The sequence below is a fragment of the Chiloscyllium plagiosum genome, unplaced genomic scaffold (assembly GCF_037043375.1).
Source record: "Chiloscyllium plagiosum isolate Xiang-an unplaced genomic scaffold, Cpla_swu_hap1 HiC_scaffold_21, whole genome shotgun sequence".
NCBI classification, from domain to species: Eukaryota; Metazoa; Chordata; class Chondrichthyes; order Orectolobiformes; family Hemiscylliidae; genus Chiloscyllium; species Chiloscyllium plagiosum.
The window spans coordinates 15,317,524-15,337,416 of NW_028270159.1; the positions used below are offsets into that span (position 1 = coordinate 15,317,524).

Consider the following 19,893-nt stretch of genomic DNA (forward strand, 5'->3'; position numbering starts at 1 on the left):
CATCACACAACTGCAACTCTGCCCTATCAACTGTCTATTCTTCCTCACAGACTCTCTGCACCCTATATTGTCTGTTCACCAGCTACCCCATCCTCTGATCCATAGCTCTGGTTCCAAATGCACTATTTATTTGCAGTAATGAACCGTAGTCATCTGTTAAGGACTAGCTTCACGGTGGCTCAGTGGTTAGCAGTGCTGCCTCACAGCACCAGGATCCCAGGTTCGATTCTAACCTCGGGTGACTATCTGTGTGGAGTTTGCACATTCACCCTGTGTCTGCGTGGGTTTGCTCCGGTTTCCTCCCACTATCCAAAGTTGTGGTGAATTGGCCATGCTAAATTGCCCATAGTGTAGTGTGCATTAGTTAGAGGGGAAAAAAAAGGGGTTTGGGTGGGTTACTCTTCGGAGGGTCGGTGTGGACTGGTTGGGCTGAAGGGCCTGCTTCCATACTATAGGGAATCTAATCTAAATCAAATAGCACAGAAGGAGGCTATTTAACCTGTCAAGCTTACCTCAGCTTTCAAAGAGCTACGTGATTAATTCCACCAGCCTGGTCCTTCCCCATAGTCTTGCAAACTTTTAAGTATTCTTTCAATCCTTTTCTGAAAAGTTAATACTCAAGCTACACTCAGCACCTCACAGGCGATGTATTTCAGATCTTAACTCACTGTGTGAAAAGATATTCTTAATTCCTCTCTGTTTCTTTTGTCAATCTGTGCTGATTGCCTGATAATTAGTCTAAATGCTGCTGGAACACAGCAAGCTTAAAAAAAATCAGAGTTCTCAACAGTGATCACTACCAAGCGACTGGCTGAAAGATGTGTACAGACATTATGATAACAAAAAACAGACTGATTTGTTACAGACTCAGGGCCAAATAGCTCATTGTGATTCAATAGTCCAGTTTCACAGGTGAAGAATGGCTATTTATAGAAGACACTAAGAACACCTGGTGTCTGTGAAACTGTACTAGGGTATGGGATAGGATGGGAAAGTAGAGCTGATCATCCATGATTTTAATGAATGACTGAGCAGGCCAGTGGGACCGGATAGCCTTACTTCTATTTCTTATTCTCTTAGGAACATTGTGCAGGAGTTGCTGCCTTGAGTACAGTATGGATGGGAAAATAAATCACTATCAAAGCAGAAAGCCAGACAGCCTTCTGCTTCTGCTGTCGCCAGTAAGATCCCAACTGGTTTCACTGCTGGGACAGGACTGTGAAAACTGTACAAAGCATTCTGCAAATTCTTGATTCTACAGAGGAATCAGTTTTAATAACAGGCAGATTTGACACAGTCATGATCTGGGCCAGCTTCCTGTGCCATTACTTAGCTTTACACACATGGTCCCTCGAGAAATCACATTAAAGTACGAGGCTCGTTGAAGTAATAACCTCAGCAGTGGAATGGAATACATGAAGCAATAAAACTTTTAAAGGAAGAGGCTGTAAGTCGAGCCCATTAAACGTTTATACATGAGGGTTTGATGCTGATAATCTTTGTATTGAGACAAATATAAGGAATATCAGACAAGGATTTAATAACATGCATATCAATTGTCACTTTGCAACATATACTATAAAATATGAGAGTTCAGTTTGCTCAGATGTTTAGAGGACTGGAATTAATGCAGAATAAAACTAACAGCATGAGTTCAAAACCTGTGCTGTTCACAGTAGTTTATAGAGGCCTGCATCTTCACCATACACTATGCAATGGAGTGGTTACCCTCAAGCTATACATATTTAATTGTCTCTCTTTAATGGAGAGAGATGACTAAGGTCCTTTGTGGATATCATAAGTTCAGGGAAACCTTGAATAGGAAGCAGGTTCAAGCCTGCTCTGAAGCACCATTCATCAACATTCATGAATGGGCGGCACGGTGGCACAGTGGTTAGCACTGCTGCCTCACAGCGCCAGAGACCCGGGTTCAATTCCCGCCTCAAGCGACTGACTGTGTGGAGTTTGCACGTTCTCCCCGTGTCTGCGTGGGTTTCCTCCGGGTGCTCCGGTTTCCTCCCACAGTCCAAAGATGTGCAGGTCAGGTGAATTGGCCATGCTAAATTGTCCGTAGTGATAGGTAAGGGGTAAATGTAGGGGTATGGGTGGGTTGCGCTTCGGCGGGGCGGTGTGGACTTGTTGGGCCGAAGGGCCTGTTTCCACACTGTAAGTAATCTAATCTAATCTAAAAAAAAACCTTCACAGTAAAACAATGATGAAGGATTTGAAGATGCAATTTATGTATACATAAAGGAAGCTTTTGAGATTTAGCAAGTTGATGTGGACTATGCGCTATAATATAAATATAAATGTGTTCAAGGTGTCGGTCAGAGCAGGAAAGAGAATTTGGATTTTGGTGGACAGGTCACTAAAAATATCATCACCATGTTCTGTGGTCCTTAAAAAAAAAACCAATATATTGGGATGATACATAAATCCAGGAAGGTCATTTTAAAACTCTACTTGATCCTGGTAAGATTTAAATTAGTTTACTCTGTGCTGTTTTGATCTGTCTGTTTCAAGAAGCATATTCAGTTATTGCAGACAGTAAATGAAAAGATCTAAATGTTGAAGTATGAGGAGAGGTAGACAATATTGAGTCTCTTCATTCATTAAAGCAAAATACCAATGTGGACATAAAAGAAACAATTAAAAATTATGAAAGAATTGGAAAAATTTGCAGCTCAGCAACTCACCAAGGCTTAAATTTCCAAATCCATTACCTCTTCAAATAGAAATTCAAGAGCAGTAGATGCATGGGAACACCATCACCTGGGAGTTTCCCTCCAAGCCACAAGCCTTCCTCACTGGACCTATATCCTCATTCCATCACTACTGCTATGTCAAATTCCTGTAACTGCCTTCCTAACAGCACTGTAGGTGGTCCGAACCACATGGACCGTAACAGTTCAAGCAGGCGACTCACTGGCAATTAGGATGCCCTTGTCAGCGAAATCCTTTCTCAAGAATGAATTATTTAAAAACAGATCCAAGAGAGCTTTTCTGCCATGTGCAGAATATCTACATTGTGAACAATGAAAGAATAAAGAAACCCAGGAGGAACATTGTTTCTAAAATTAAAATGATTAGTATGTGGGACAGATTCCTGGCACGGGTGGTGGAACAAGAAACTTTAAACAACTTCAGGAAGTGAGCAGACAGGCTTATGTCAGCAAATGAGCTTTAGGGTTTTTAGAAATGTGGCAGGGGATTATTGTGGATAGGTGGGCTCACTAAATCCAAAGGTCTTCCTTGTCAAAAGTTGTTACATCAAAACATTAGACTTCTTCACTTTTAAGGCTGCCTGGAGAGGAGTTGTAAAGAGCAAGAGAAACAGATGACCTCCCACTGCGGCTTAGTGTGCATGTATTCAACACAGTAATGTACTGAACTATACAATTAGTTAGATGCCCACTATGCTCCTAAGAAACAGTGTTCAATTTACACACTGAATAAAAATAATTTTGCCAGACGAAAACATTTGAAAGGTTGTTTTAGGTTCCTACGTCACATTGAGAGCTATCCACTACCTTCCTCTCTGTTCACTGCAACTGCATCAAACACAACAAGCAGTACCTGAAAATAACTTAACTAGCTTCTGAACCAACCAAAGTAAGCTGTGCAATAAGGAGGGAAATACACTCGCAGGACAGAAATACTTCTGGCAGCAGCAGCTGACAGACCTTCTATACCTGCTCTGGGAACATTTCTTCAAGTCAGGGAATTTCACTAACATCTGGTTTCTGCAAGGCTCACACAGGGATGGGACATAGGTCTGGGTCTGAACACACTCCTGGAGAACATGTATCAGACTAGCCTGACTGCCTCCTAATCAATCCTTGCCATTGCACACCAACATGAATTTCAACCAATGAGGCATACTGCACCTCTTATAGAGTGTGGCTGTGCTGCTCTGTCCCAGGAATAATCTGGAGATGGGGACCTGGCAGATCAAAAGGGGTGATGGCAGCAGGTCAGAGTTTGGCAGGGGCAGCTGGCAGATACTGGGCAAAAGCATGCTTCTTAATGCATGCACAGAAATAAATTTTCAAGCATGCTAAATTGAAACTCAATGATTGACATCACCATTCAAGAAAGCTCTGTCCTTAAAACAAAAAAGCATCCTGCAGAAAGGTCTCTAAGTGGGGGGATCACTACACAAATTCAGTTACTGTGCTGCCTTAGCTTACCTCAGTTAAAAGAAACTAGCAAATATAATTCCTCTATTTAAGAAAGAAGAGAAGCAGATTAAAGGAAATGAGAGACCAGTTGATGTGAAATCGGTCATTTGGTAAGGGTAAGAATGGATCATTAAGGACATTGCAATTATGAATTTAGAAAAGTTCAAGGTAACCAGAATTAGTCAGCATAGTTTCATCAAAAGTGAAAAACATTTAACCATTCATTGGAGTTTTTTCAAAATTGAACATGTGCTGTGGATAAAAGAAGCCTGTAAATATACTGCATTTGGATTTCCAGAAGATATTTAGCAAGGTGCCGCATAAAATGCTATTGTATGAAATAGGAGCTCATGATAGAGGGTGTAACATATTAGTCCGGATAGAAGATTAGCTGGTTGACATAGTAAACAGAAAGTAATGAAATGCTATCCTTTATAATAAGAAGAATTGAACATAGAAGTAATGGTGTTACTCTTCAGTTATATAGAGGTTTAGTGAGATCAAATCTGAGTACTGTGTACAAGTTTGGTGTCCTTATCTAGAGAACAATGTAAATAGAAGGTTTACAAAACTCATTCCTGGAATGAACTGTTCACTTAGGGAGTAAAAGTTGAACATTCTGGCCTTGTTTCCACTGGATTTTAGAAGAGTGAGTGGTGACATGATTGAAGTATATAAGATACCGAACAGTCTTCAATAGTGGATGTGGCAAGGAAGTTTCCTCTTGTCTGAGTGTCCAGAACTATGGAGCACTGTTTAAAAATTACTGGTCACTCTTTTAGGACAGAGATACAGGGAGATCTCTTCTCCGAGATGGTTCTGCAACTTTTAGAACTCTGCCTCAGAAGACAGGTGGCAGTTATTCAATATTCTTAAGGCAGAGATAGCTTCTTGTTAAGCAAGTGAATCACACATTTTTAAAGGGAGACAGGAATATGGAATTCGAAACACTAACAGATCAGCCGTAATCTTATTGATCTATGGCACAGGCTTGACAGACCAAAAGACCGCTTCTGTACCTAATTTATATGTTCACACAGGTATTTACTAGCCATCCAGACTAAGTTAAGTGCAGCTAAAGAAAATAAAGGCTGTTTTAAAATTGACTGTAAGGATAATAGAAATGATGAATAAACAACTATAGAAATCATGGGAAAGCTTCTTCAATAATGTGAGGAAACAGAATTGTTAAAGCTTGTACTGGTCCAGTAAAGGTTGTTCAAGAACAAGTCACACAAAACTCATTGGGAATTGCAGTAATATGAAATATATACTTTGCTTCCATCCACATCTTTAAGCTGATGGTTGGTTGTAAGAACGGAATTATGTTGTCAATAATAAGACTCAAATGTGAGATGATCCGTATGCTATCCCTGTATTTGTAAAAGAGCCAATGGCACTCCAAGATGATTCCAGTACATTGGAAGGAGGCTAATATATTCCGTCATATTAAGGAGAAATATGGACATTAGATAATTATAGCCCTATTAGTTCAACATACCTAGATAGATACTTTGAGGGAAGTATTAGGATATGGATTGTATTGCTATTACAGATCTGTTTGGCACTTGGTCACTAGTTTTTCCATACAGATCAACACTGGGGCCATTGCTCTTTATTAGTTTAACTGATAACGTAGATGGAGCATAGTATGCAAAATTGCAGATGATACAAAGATCTATGTGAGTGTTAGCATGTAGATAATACTTGGATGTTTCAGGTAGATCTCGACTGGGGGATGGTTGTTGGGCTTATTATTGGTAAAATGCTATTTACTTTGTAAAAGTGCACCATTGTTCTTGATTGTATGTTAATATTCACCCTATGCACTTCACTTAAAAGTATCAAAGAAGTTGGTGAAGAAAAGAAACCAAAAGAGAAAATGCTGGAAAATCTCAGTGAAGAGCTTTGACAAGAGCTTATCCGGTGAAGAAAAGAGATTTGAGCACACTAATGTATACGTTGCTGAAGTTCAAAAGTAATGTTTTAGAGAAATAGAGAACAGGACCCTGGCTGCGTTTTTAAAACAACTGACTATATGATGGGCATGCTAGTCTGTCTGATCAGTTGTCAGTTCAAATAATGTGTACATTGCAGTTGTACTTAGTAGGTGATATTGAGAAGTCGAAAAGTGCAGAGAAATGTCAGCAGACTACTTCCCAGTAAAAATTAAATCACTGACAATGATACAAAAACATTGCTGCAACACAACATTTCAGAGAAGCATGGCTATTGGGGTGATCAAATCAAGGTGTAGATGATGATGTAGGGAACAGACCATGTTTAAGTTAACAAGTTGTTCCAATTAAATAGGTTAAGAAGGACCAGGAGGACAACTTAAAGTCATTTAAAACCAGATTTCACAAGGTGGGTCATTCCCAGAGAATGGTACAGGATGTTGATTTATGTAGCAAACACTAATCCATTGAAGTACTGAACGGTGAATTCAGAGAATTGGTTGATCTGTTTTGAATGGGCCAGAAATCACATTGCACAAAAAACAGGCATACTATTACATTAATCAGGACCAGAGTTTTCTCAAACTAGTTTCAATTGTTTAGGAGTACAGAAAGGGGTTTCCCATTTTCTTTTTCCCTGCAAATTGATTGGAGGTTTTTAATCTGTTTTCTGGTCTCTCCTAAAAAAATTCACATGATCTTTCGGGGGGATGTATATATTGTCATGCCAGTAAAAGGTATATCACACCCAATACTGCTAAAGCAAGAACTGAAATCAGTGTGCAACCTTCTTTTAATTGACCTTTCTTTTAAAAATGATCTTAAAATTCTGCAATGGTGGCAATGGGAAATCACCTAGCTTAACCACCTGCATTCAGACTACCACATCTTCTCAACATGACAAAGTACCTCACAAATTTATTAGATTTATTTTGAAAAGATAACAAGCTGGTTAGATAAAGAGGAAGGAGTTGATGTAATATATTTATATTTTCCGAAGATGTCTGAAACATACCACATGTTAGGCTACTTAGTAAGATAAGAGCCCATGGTGTTGCAGGTAGTATGTTAGCATGGACAGAGGATTGGTCAACTAATAGAAGAAAGAGTTGGGATAAGGGGGCATTTGCAGGATTTTAACCTGTGACTAATGGTGTGCTACAGGGATCAATGTGAGGGCCACAACAATGTACAACCCATATTAATGTATTGGATGAGGAAAGTAGATGTTCTATACCAAGTTAGAACATAGAACAATACAGCGCAGAACAGGTCCTTCAACCTTTGATGTTGCACCAACCTGTGAACTATTCTCAGCTCGTCCCCTTACACTATTGCATCATCATCCATGTGCTTATCTAAGGATTGTTTAAACCTCCCTAATGTGGCTGAGTTGACTACATTAGCAGGTAAGGTATTCCACATCCTTACCACTTTCTGCGTAAAGAACCTGCCTCTGATGTCTGCCTTAAATCTATCACCCCTCAATTTGCAGTTATGCCCCCTCGTACAAGCTGGCGTCATCATCCTAGGAAAAAGACTTTCACTGTCTGAATGTTTGACAATGACATAACAACAGGTGACGGGCAAATACTGAGGATGATATAAAGAATCAGCATAGTGATCAAATCAGGCTAAGTGAATCAGAAAAAGGATTGGCGGACGGGATATAACGTTGAGAGATGTGAAGCTATGCACTTTGGCAGGAACATACTCTCATGCTCTTTCTACATAAAGGACATTTCTAGAAATTTGTTTCTGATCAGAAGTCTGAATAAAGCTGGATCTCTAATATTGAATATTACTATATTCTGGGAGAGAAGGCAAAACAACATAAGATGGGAAGATAGAGAGATCTACAATTTCAACAGAAATAGAGATAAAAATGACAACCGGACAGTCACCTCAGTTGTGCAGTGAGTCTTGATTTCAACACAGGACACAGACCCATACTTATGACCTTTATATTAAATCTGAATGGAAAATATGCATAAATGTGAGATAGCTTTGGTAAATAGAATTAAGGAGAATCCAAAGGATTTTTACAAATACATTAAGGACAAAAGGGTAACTAGGGAGAGAATAGGGACCCTCAAAGATCAGCAAGGCGGCCTTTGTGTGGAGCCGCAGAAAATGGGGGAGGTACTAAATGAGTATTTTGCATCAGTATTTACTGTGGAAAAGGATACGGAAGATATAGACTGTAGGGAAATAGATGGTGACATCTTGCAAAATGTCCAGATTACAGAGGAGGAAGAGCTGGGTGTCTTGAAATGGGTAAAAGGTGGATAAATCCCCAGGACCTGATCAGGTGTACCCGAGAACTCTGTGGGAAGCGAGAGAAGTGATTGCTGGGCCTCTTGCTGAGATATTTGTATCATCGATAGTCACAGGTGAGGTGCCCGAAAACTGGAGGTTGGCAAACGTGGTGTCACTTTTAAGAAGGGTGGTAAGAACAAGCCAGGGAACTATAGACAAGTGAGCCTGATGTCGGTGATTGGCATGTTGTTGGAGGGAATCCTGAGGGACAGGATATACATGTATTTGGAAAGGCAAGGACTGATTAGGGATAGTCAGCATGGTTTAATGCGTGGGAAATCATGTCTCACAAACTTGACTGAGTTATTTGGAGAAGTAACAAAGAGGATTGATGAGGGCAGAGCGGTAGATGTGATCTATATGGACTTCAGTAAGGTGTTCGATAAGGTTCCCCATGGGGTCTGATTAGTAAGGTTAGATCTCATAGAATACAGGGAGAACTAGCCATTTGGATACAGAACTGGCTCAAAGGTAGAAGACAGAGGGTGGTGGTGGAGGGTTGTTTTTCAGACTGGAGGCCTGTGACCAGTGGAGTGCCACAAGTATTGGTGCAGGTCCTCTACTTTTTGTCATTTTCATAAATGATTTGGATGCGAGCATAAGAGATACAGTTAGTAAGATTGCAGATGACACCAAAATTGGAGGTATAGTGGACAGCAAAGAGGGTTACCTCAGATTACAACAGGATCTGGACCAGATGGGCCAGTGGGATGAGAAGTGGCAGATGGAGTTTAATTCAGATAAATGCTGCATTTTGGGAAAGCAAATCTTAGCAGGACTTATACACTTAATGGTGAGGTCCTAGGGAGTGTTGCTGAACAAAGAGACCTTGCAGTGCAGGTTCATAGCTCCTTGAAAGTGGAGCCGCAGGTAGATAGGATAGTGACGAAGGCGTTTGGTATGCTTTCTTTTCTTGGTCAGAGGATGGAGTACAGGAGTTGGGAGGTCATGTTGCAGCTGTACAGGACATTGGTTAGGCCACTGTTGGAATATTGCATGCAATTCTGGTCTCCTTCCTATTGGAAAGATGTTGTGAAACTTGAAAGGGTTTAGAAAAAATTTACAAGGATGTTGCCAGGATTGGAGGATTTGAGCTATAGGGAGAGGCTGAACAGGCTGGGGCTGTTTTCCCTGGAGCGTTGGAGGCTGAGGGGTGACCTTACAGAGGTTTACAAAATTATGAGGTGCATAGGTAGGGTAAATAGGTATGGGGTCGGGGATTCCAGAACGAGAGGGTGTAGGTTTAGAGTGAGAGGGGAAAGATATAAAAGAGATATCTGGTCGGCATGGACAGGTAGGACCGAAGGGTCTGTTTCAATGCTGTACATCTCTATGACTCTATGTCTTGGACGCAAGTAACAATATAGAAATTTTTGGGAAATAGGTTCTAGATAGCCTGGCCCAAAGCCGTGAGCTGTCCTTCCTGTATATTCCTCAATGAGACTCAGACATTACTTCAGTCCATCTACAATGCAAAATAAGTTTAAGACAAAGAAAACAACTGGAAAATGCAGTTCAAGCTCAAACATGGTCTGGCAGCCAAGGCTATGTTTGTGTTCTTCCTATGGTTGCCTTGTCAACCAGCACTATTCTGTTCTTACAAGATGAAGCAATAATATCATAATTGCAGTTTACAGTCCAAAAATTGAGTAGTATTTTTCTTGCCACATTACAAGGACAATAAATTAGGAAACATTAATTTTTGGATAATGCTTTTGGATCAAACTGTACATCTTTAAGATCTCTGTGTTTCATTATCCACTAGATTCCAAGAATGCACAACAACATACAAAATTTCCAGGACCCAATACGTTATGAAATTAAATAAGAATGTGATTATGAGTGGTCTTAAATACCATTTTTTTTCCAATTAAAGTGTGGCTCTTAAAAGCAGAAGAATAAAAGATGCAAGATACTATGTACATGGCAGTTTGGACACACTTTTGTCATGCTTCTATTACACTTCATTATAAACATTGTGTTACAAGCCATAGGAGAAACTGAGTAAAAAGATGTCAAAGAAGCAATGAAGGCAGAATCGCACAATATATCGGAGAAAGAATCGCAAGGTTCTTTGGCTGTGGGCCAATCAGGAGCCACTGGCTGACCAATATTAATAGAGGATTGAGAATCTCCTCAGTTCAGGGGACTGACTCTGAGCTGGCTGGCCACAGCCAGTGTATTATGCACAAGTAAATAAAGGGTGACTTGGTGATGGGATACCTGCCTCGGTGCAATTATTTCAGTTATACTGTCATTTCTAGAAAGTTGCCATCTTGCTTCATGGAACGGGGATGATGGTGAAAGGGTTGCTTCCCAATTCCAGTGGTAAAAAACACTTGTCTTTAGCTACTCAAGCTGCTCAACTCAACTGCAGGCTCTTGTGTTTGTCTCCTTGATGCCAGTTCAGGAAAAGCAGAGGTTCAGGAGGAAACTGTGAAGGAAAAGGTTAAGTATATGTGCTCAGTGGCTATTATTAGAGTAAAGGAGCTATGTCATAATGATGTGAGAAAACATGGATCTGGGACTGAAATGTGATAGGTTCCAGGGATTTCCTCTCTTATCATCTCTTGGACATAGTTATATATAATAAAAGTTGCTGATGTTAACTGACATAAATGTGGACTACTTTCGATCAACAAGCCAGGCATAATCTTACTATAAAGTTAGTTAAAATATCTTCTCAATCGCAAAGTATTGCAGCAAATCAGGAAGAATATTGATTTCCTACTTTTATTCTGAGAAGGGAAGAAGTGTTGACAGAACCTAGAGCAGTTAAAACCAGAAGAGTAGTTAAGAGAAAGGAAAGCTTGTGCAACATATTGTTTGGACAGGAATGTGAAGGGGTAGCACAATTACAGAAGTTGCACTGTAGCCTATGTTCATTGCCTTCTCCAAGTTGACGGACCAAAAGACAAGCTGGACTGTCAAAGCAAATGCCAGTGAGGCTTCCAACTATCCCAAAACAAATTAAAATCCTCTCTAACTCTCTCTCTCAATGTCGCTTCTCGTGATATTGTCAGCAGTATTGGCCACTTTACTGCTGCAAATATTAATACTGACACTCTATAACAAGCAACTGAATGGAGATTGATTGGCTGAGGAGAAAAAATGGCTTTCATACAATGGACGATCCCAGCTGAGATTAGAATAATGAACGTTAAATACCAAGAAAAGCTGCTGGTGGAAAGATTTGAACGAGAAAAATAGCTATCACCAATGCTCTTGTTAAAATCTAATGTCCCCCAGATGTTGGATCTATTGCTGTAAGTGAAAAACTGGCAGCATCTCAGGCAGTGGCCAGGATTACTTGTAAAACAGCGAGCAGCATAATTTTCTTCTAACATGCGAGATAATTTACATAAGTTTACTTACCTATCTTGGGGTGAGTTTTAATGGAGTTTTTTGACTAAATTTGCTTATTATGTTTGAACATTCAAGTTCCTTCCCTTTTCTCCCTAGCCCTATATCTATGTCTGACCAAAGGGTGCAACTCTTACCTGCTCACAGGTTCTGATTTGAGATCCCTTCAGAGGCCTAGCTTCTGCCTAGTTCCGTACCAAAATAACACAGCGAAAATGAACAGTTCTGAACCATGAAATAAACTGTAAGGTTACCGAGTCATTAAAATACAGAAGAAGACAATTCAGCAAATTAAGTCCATGCCAGCTCTCAGCACAGTAATCCAGTGGTCCCACTCCCATACTTGTTTCAGTTAGTCCTACAAGTTTATTTCCTTCAAGTGCCCTCCAAATTTTCTTCTGAAATCATTAATTAAATCTGCTAATTTGAACAGTATTTCTTTGCCTAGAAATATGCATCTCACCATTTCATTATTTCACACCATCATTCCATGTTGCCACTTTAAACATCAAACAACATCCACTTAGAGTCAATAAACAATGGCGAGGCAAGAAAATATATTAAAACTACAGCAATATGACCGAAACAAATTTGACAAGTTGAGGTTTCCAGATTAAAGGATGGTTAATCTGTCAAACATAATACATACACAGAAGATTTATTCCTGTACTTTCCAGATATTAATTATTATTAGATAAAAAGGAAAATCTTATTGTGACAATACTATGGCTTTAAGAGGTGCATTTTGTTCTTGGTTTGTGAAGGGAGTTTGAGACAGAGGTTCCAAACACAGTCTGTTCCAAGCTCATGTGGGCTGCAGAGGAACTTGGAGTGCAAGGGGAGTTGCCATGGTCCACATAGGGACCAATGATATAGGTAAAAAGAGGAAAGAGATTCATTCTGCGGGGCTAACTTCCCATGCAGAACTAAGAAAGTAATAATCTCCTGATTACTACATGAGCCACAAAGAAATTGACAGATTAAAAAGATAAACACAAGGCTCAAAGATTGTTATGGGAGAAATGGGTCTGAATTCATGGGGCATTGGCACCAGTCCCAGAGAAGGAGGGAGGTGTTCCAATGGGATAGGCTCCACGTGAATCATGCTGGGACCAGAATCCTGGTGAATTGCATAATTGGAGATAAAAAAAGGCAAGAAAGGCACTATTACGATAATCATGGGGATCTTTAATATGTAGGTGGACTGGGAAAATGAGGTTGTTAACGGATCTCAAGCAAAGGAATTTGTAGAATTTATCGAGATGGTCTTTTGGAGCAGCTTGGGGTAGAACCCATGAAGACACAGCCTCAGAGTGCAGGTACAACCACTTAGAATTGAAATGAGGAGGAATTTCTTTAGCCAGAGGTAGTTAATCCGTGGAACTCATTGCACAGATTGTTGAGGAGGCCAAGTCATTGACTGTATTTAAGACAGCGATAAGTAGGTTCTTGATTGGTAAGGAGATCAAAGGTTTTAGTGAGAAGGTGTGAGAATGGGGTTGAAAAACATATTAGCAATGATCAATTGAAGAGCAGGCTCAATGGGGCTGAATGACCTAATTCTGACCTTATGTCCTATGGTACCAATCCAATGCAGTAATGAGACATGCTACGCACCAGAGTTTATATCCTTGAGTGACAATTTAAACAAAGGACCCATTTGCACCCTCAAGTGGACAAATAGGATCCAAAGGCACAATGTGTCCTGGCCAGTATCCAACCTCAATCATCATCACAAAATAAATTACCTGGTTATTTGTACTCTTTCTACATTACAACAACTACACTTCAAAAGTAATTTACTAGGTGGAAAGCACTTTTGGGATGATCTGTGGTCATGAATGGTGCTATAAAAATGCAAAGTTAAAAATCACACATTAGGTTATAGTCCAACAGGTTTATTCAGAAGCACTAGCTTTCGAAGCACTGCTCCTTCATCAGGTAGCTATGCAGCAGGATCATAAGACACTGAATTTATCGCAAAATATTACAGTATCATGCAACTGAAATGATATAATGAACAAACATAGATTGCTGTTAAGCCTTTCATCTTTTAGAATGGATTGCAGGTTTCAGTTCGTAAATATGTAAATCCCAGAACTTCTTTCAAGAGACATTCTCGAGATAACTTAAGGTTTTATAAAAAAAGGTGACATCTCAGCTCAGATAGCGTATAAACGGTGTGAGGTTAGAGTTTGTCTGTAGCCCAATCTTGACTCAGACTGGTTCTATTTCCAAAGTTGGAATTTATAAAATGTTAGGAGAAAGTGAGGACTGCAGATGCTGGAGTATCAGAGTTGAAAAATGTGGTGCTGGAAAATCACAGCAGGCCAGGCAGCATCCGAGGAGTAGGAGAATCGACGTTTCGGGCATAAGCCCTTCTTCTGAGAAGGTCTTATGAAGAAGGGCTTATGCCCGAAACGTCGATTCTCCTGCTCCTCGGATGCTGCCTGGCCTGCTGTGTTTTTCCAGCACCACATTTTTCAACATTTATAAAATGTTACATGGATTGACTGAATGCATTGATTGCCTGCAGACTGTATGCTTTTTGAGCAAAATAGAATGTGTCTGCAAACATAATTCTGCAAATGCACATTCACCCCATAGACTTATACGTATGGTTGCACGCATGCGAGACAGCGAGTTTGAATGTATGCATGTGAGTGGTGTGTATGAGTGCACATGAAAGAATGTGCGTTTGCGTGTCTACATGCTTGGTATAGTGTGTGTGAGTGTGATGGAGTATAAGCCTGTGAAAGAGTGTGTGTGTGGTTGTGAGTGTGCGGGGGTGTATGCATGTGTGGGGGTGTATGAGAGCATGTCTATCGGAGAAGGTCTGCGTGTCTATGTAAGAGTGTGTGTGTGTATTTGTGCCTGTGTGTGAGAGAGTGTATAGTTTAGTGGGATCACCTGTAGTGTGACATGAACCCAAGTCCCAGTTGAGGCCATCCTCATGGGTACCAAACTTGAACTTGGCTATCAGCCTCTGCTCGGCCACTCTGCATTGTTGCGTATCCCAAAGTTCGCCTTGGAGGATAGTCATCCGAAGATCCGAGGCTGAATGTCCCTGACCACTGAAGTGTTCCGTGACTCGGAGGGAACATTCCTGCCTGGTGATTTTTGTGCGGAATCCATTTATCCATTGTTGTAGCATCTGCTTGGTCGCGCCAATGTACCATGCCTTTGAGCAACCTTACCTGCAGCATATGAAGTAGACAACATTGGCCAAGTCACATGAGTACCTGCCACGTACATGGTGGGTGGTGTCCCCATGTGTAATGGTGGTATCCATGTTGATATTCTGTGACACAATGTATTGTAGACTGCGAAGAACATTATCGATGAGGGTGAGCACCTCGCCAAAACCTTCCCCACGCCTCCACTTCTTGCCTTAAAAAACCGCCAAACCTTAAACAGACCATTGTTCGCAGCAAACTGCCCAGCTTCAGGACAATATCAACCACAACACCATTCAACCCAGTCATGTCAATCACTGCAAGACGTGTCAGAGTGTTGACATGGATACCGCCATTACAGGTGGGGATAACACCCACTGTGAATGCGGCAGGTACTCATGTGACTCGGCCAACGCTATCTATCTCACACACTGCAGGCAAGGATGCCCGAAGGCATTCTACATTGGCGAGAACAAGCAGACGCTACGACAGTGAATGAATTGACACCACATAACAATCACCAGACAGGGATGTTTCCTTCCAGTCAGGGAACACTTCAGTGGTCAGAGACAATCGGTCTCAGATCTTTGGGTGACCGTCCTGCAAGGCAGATTTCAGTATATGCAAAAACGCAGAGTGGCTGAGCAGAGGCTGATAGCCAAATTTGGTACCCATGAGAATGGCCTCAACTGGGACCTTGGGTTCATGTCACACTACAGGAGACCCCACTACACTATACACTCACACACACAAGCACACATACACACATACTCATGCAGACTCGCTTTCATACACACGCTCTCTCATACACCCCCACACTTAAACTCATGCACACACCCTGTCACAGTCTTATACTCCGTCACACTCATGCACATTCTACCAAGCATGATCACATGGAAACACACACTCTCTCGCACACACTCACATGCACACACTCTCTCTCTCTCTCTCTCTCTCTCTCACATGCACACACACACACACGTAACTCTATGGGGTGAATGTGCATTTGCAGAATTGTATTTGCAGACACGTTCTGTTTTGCTCAAAAAGCACACAATCTACAGGCAGTCAATGGAGGCAGTCAATCCATGTAACATTTTATAAATTCCTACTTTGGAACTAGAACCAGTCTGAGTCAAGATTGGGATACAGACAGACTCTAATCTCATACCTTTAATGCATTGTCTGAACGGAGATGTCACCTTTTTTTATAAAATCTTAAGTTACCTTGAGAATGTGTCTTAAAAAAAGTTCTGGGATTTACATAATAATGAACCGAAACCTGAAATCCATTCTAAAAGATGAAAGACTTATCAGCAATCTAGGTTTGTTCAATATATCATTTCAGTTGCATGACACTGTGATCTTTTGCTATAAATTCAGTGTCTTATGATCCTGCTCCACAGCTACTTGATGAAGGAGCAATGCTCCGAAAGCTAGTGTTTCTGGATAAACCTGTTGGACTATAACCTGGCATTATATAATTTTTCATTTTGTCCTCTTCAGTCCAACACTAACAAATGCACATCATAAAAATGCAAGTCTTTTTTCTTTCAGATTGGTATGGTTCTGGAGTCAGATGTAGCTTAGACCAGCTAAGGATAATAGGTTTCAGATATTAAAGGAGAAAGTGAGGATTGCAGATGCTGGAGATCAGAGCTGAAAATGTGTTGCTGGAAAAGTGCAGCAGGTCAGGCAGCATCCAAGGAGCAGGAGAATTGACATTTCGGGCATGAGCCCTTCTTCAGGAATGAGGAGAGTGTGCCAAGCAGGCTAAAATAAAAGGTAGGGAGGAGGCACTTGGGGGAGGGGCGTTGGAAATGTGATAGGTGGAAGGAGGTTAAGGTGAGGGTGATTAGGCCGGAGTGCGGGTGGGCACGGAGAGGTCAGGAAGAAGATTGCAGGTTAGGAAGGTGGTGCTGAGTTCAAGGGTTGGGACTGAGACAAGGTGGGGGAGAGGGGAAATGAGGAAACTGGAGAAATCTGAGTTCATCCCTTGTGGTTAGAGGGTTCCTAGGTGGAAGATGAGGCACTCTTCCTCCAGCCGTCGTGTTGCTATGGTCTGGCGATGGAGGAGTCCAAGGACCTGCATGTCCTTGGTGGAATGGGAGGGGGAGTTGAAGTGTTGAGCCACGGGGTGGTTGGGTTGGTTGGTCCAGGTGTCCCAGAGGTGTTTCTGAACAAGTAGGCGGCCTGTCTCCCAAATATAGAGGAGGCTACATCGGGTGCAGCGGATGCAGTAAATGATGTGTGTGGAGGTGCAGGTGAATTTGTGGCAGATATGGAAGGATCCCTTGGGGCCTTGGAGGCCTTGGAGTGGCTCAACACTTCAACTCCCCCTCCCACTCCACCAAGGACATGCAGGTCCTTGGACCCCTCCATCACCAGACCATAGCAACACGACGGCTGGAGGAAGAGTGCCTTATTTTCCACCTAGGAACCCTCCAACCACAAGGAATGAACTCAGATTTCTCCAGTTTCCTCATTTCCCCTCCCCCCACCTTGTCTCAGTCAAATCCCTCGAACTCAGCACCACCTTCCTAACCTGCAATCTTCTTCCTGACTTATCCACCCCCACCCCCACTCCAGCCTATCACCCTCACCTTAACCTCCTTCCACCTATCACATTTCCAATGCCCCTCCCCCAAGTCCCTCCTCCCTACCTTTTATCTTAGCCTGCTTGGCACACTCTCCTCGTTCCTGAAGAAGGGCTCATGCCCGAAACGTCGATTCTCCTGCTCCTTCAGATATTAAAGGACATTAATGAATGAGTGGATTGTTACCACAATGGTTATCATTGTGTTTTCATGGTCAACCTGCTGGAAAGTATCTGCATGATCAAAAGTGAAATTATGGTGCTTTTCCTGGTCAAGTAGCTGCCTTTGACTGAGAGCTGCCTATATTATGGCAGGCTGGAGGTTTATAGAAAATTTGACAGGAACTTGTTTTCACCTAGGAGTTGTTGGGAATCTAGAACTCACAGCTTGGAAGGATGGTAGACACAGAAAGCTGATCATATTTAAAAACTACTGGGCTTTGACAAAGACTCCAGCAGGGCTACAAGAGCTGAAGATCTTCTAAAACTCTTTCCATGCAGAATATTTCTAAACTTTGGTGTGACTTCCTCCAGTAACCATTGTTCATGAATTTACGACTTCCAAGAATGTGATTGGACTAGGGAGGAGAAAAATCCCAAGGTTTCTGTTCCTGATCACTGTCCAGTAGCACATATTTAACGTACATTATGTTATTCCAGAACAACAAACACAATTCAGGTTTTTCAAAGCATTTAACCTGGCCCTCTGGGAAACATCCCTGTGGAAAAGGATCAGTTCAGCTAAAGGGTGCATCTGCTTACCTCATTGACCTGCTGTTTATCCAGGTGGAATATTTGACCTGAACTCATTGAAGCTACCTCTTCAAATGCTCGATAGCCAGGATGGTCTCTATCCCCACAGTCTCCAGTTAACACAAACACAACCTGTTTGGAAAATAATTTCAATCACTTTAATCTACTCCCAATTAATATTCCTCAGGAGCCCCTCAACCCTTAGATTAGCATTAGGTTTTAACATTTTGCTTAAAGAAATCCCTTTCAGAACAGAGTCTATAAGTTTAGTTTCAAACCAAAAAAATGACAAAATATTGTGAATACCAGATATTGGAAATAAAAGTAAAACTCTGTAAATAGTCAGCAGATGCAGCAGAATTCTGGTTTAGTCTCTCCACAGGCACTGCTAATCCTGTCGGGTATTTCTAGCATCTGTTTAGCTTTTGCCAACAACACGCTAACAGTCTAGCATAACAATACTCACTGAACATCTCACGAAAGTAACAGAAAATAGGCTAAAGCTTTCAGAACATGTTCCTTTGGACTTGCAGGACATCAAAGACAGCAAAGATGACAAGAGGGGAGAAAAGATGGTACAAGGAGGTGCAGCAATGAGGGAGGGCAAGGGAACAAGGGCAGTGAGCAGGAGAGGGAAGGAGGAAGTCAGCAAATGGAGGAGTGAGGCATGGATGTTGTTGTAATCATGGAGTTCAATGTAGCTAAGTGTGAGGTGATTCAGTTTGGTAACAGTAACAAAAAGATGGGGTACTGGGCTAATGGTCGGATACTTGGTAGTGTGGATGAGCAGAGGGATCTTGGTGTCCATGTACACAGATCTTTGAAAGTTGCCACTCAGGTAAGTAGTGCGGTGAAGAAGGCATATGGCGTACTGGCTTTTATTGGTAGAGGAATTGAGTTCCGGAGTCCTGAGGTCATGTTGCAGTTGTATAAGACTCTGGTGCGGCCACATCTGGAGTATTGTGTGCAGTTTTGGTCGCCATACTATAGGAAGGATTTGGAGGCACTGGAACGGGTGCAGAGGAGGTTTACCAGGATGTTGCCTGGTATGGAAGGAAGATCGTATGAGGAAAGGCTGATGCACTTGGGGTTGTTTTCATTGGAGAAAAGAAGATTTAGGGGTGACTTGATAGAGGTGTACAAGAAGATTAGGGGTTTAGATAGGGTCGACAGTGAGAATCTTTTTCCACGTATGGAGTCAGCTATTACAAGGGGGCATAGCTTTAAATTAAGGGGGGTAGGAATAGGACAGATGTTAGGGGTAGGTTCTTTACTCAGCGAGTCGTGAGTTCATGGAATGCCCTGCCAGTAGCAGTGGTGGACTCTCCCTCATTATGGGCATTTAAGCGGGCGGGCATTGGATAGGCATATGGAGGATAGTGGGCTAGTGTAGGTTAGGTGGGCTTGGATCGGCGCAACATCGAGGGCCGAAGGGCCTGTACTGCGCTGTATTCTTCTATGTTCTATGTTCTATGAGACGAAGGGAGAAAGAGTCAGCACATCGCTGTGCAGTGGAAGGGTGTAGCAGTTGTCAAAGAGTTATGGAG

The 19,893-nt window shown here is 41.7% G+C and overlaps 1 protein-coding gene across 1 annotated transcript in view; it reads right to left on the reverse strand.

Annotated features, from left to right (window-relative positions):
- The window catches only part of LOC122564614 (hemicentin-1-like), a 421,032-nt gene that overhangs the window by 341,380 nt on the left and 59,759 nt on the right, over positions 1-19,893 (reverse strand). Inside the window, exon 4 of the mRNA XM_087998302.1 lies at positions 18,356-18,478. Coding sequence (XP_087854428.1) covers positions 18,356-18,478 — 123 coding nt within the window. The remainder of the gene's footprint in view (positions 1-18,355; positions 18,479-19,893) is intronic.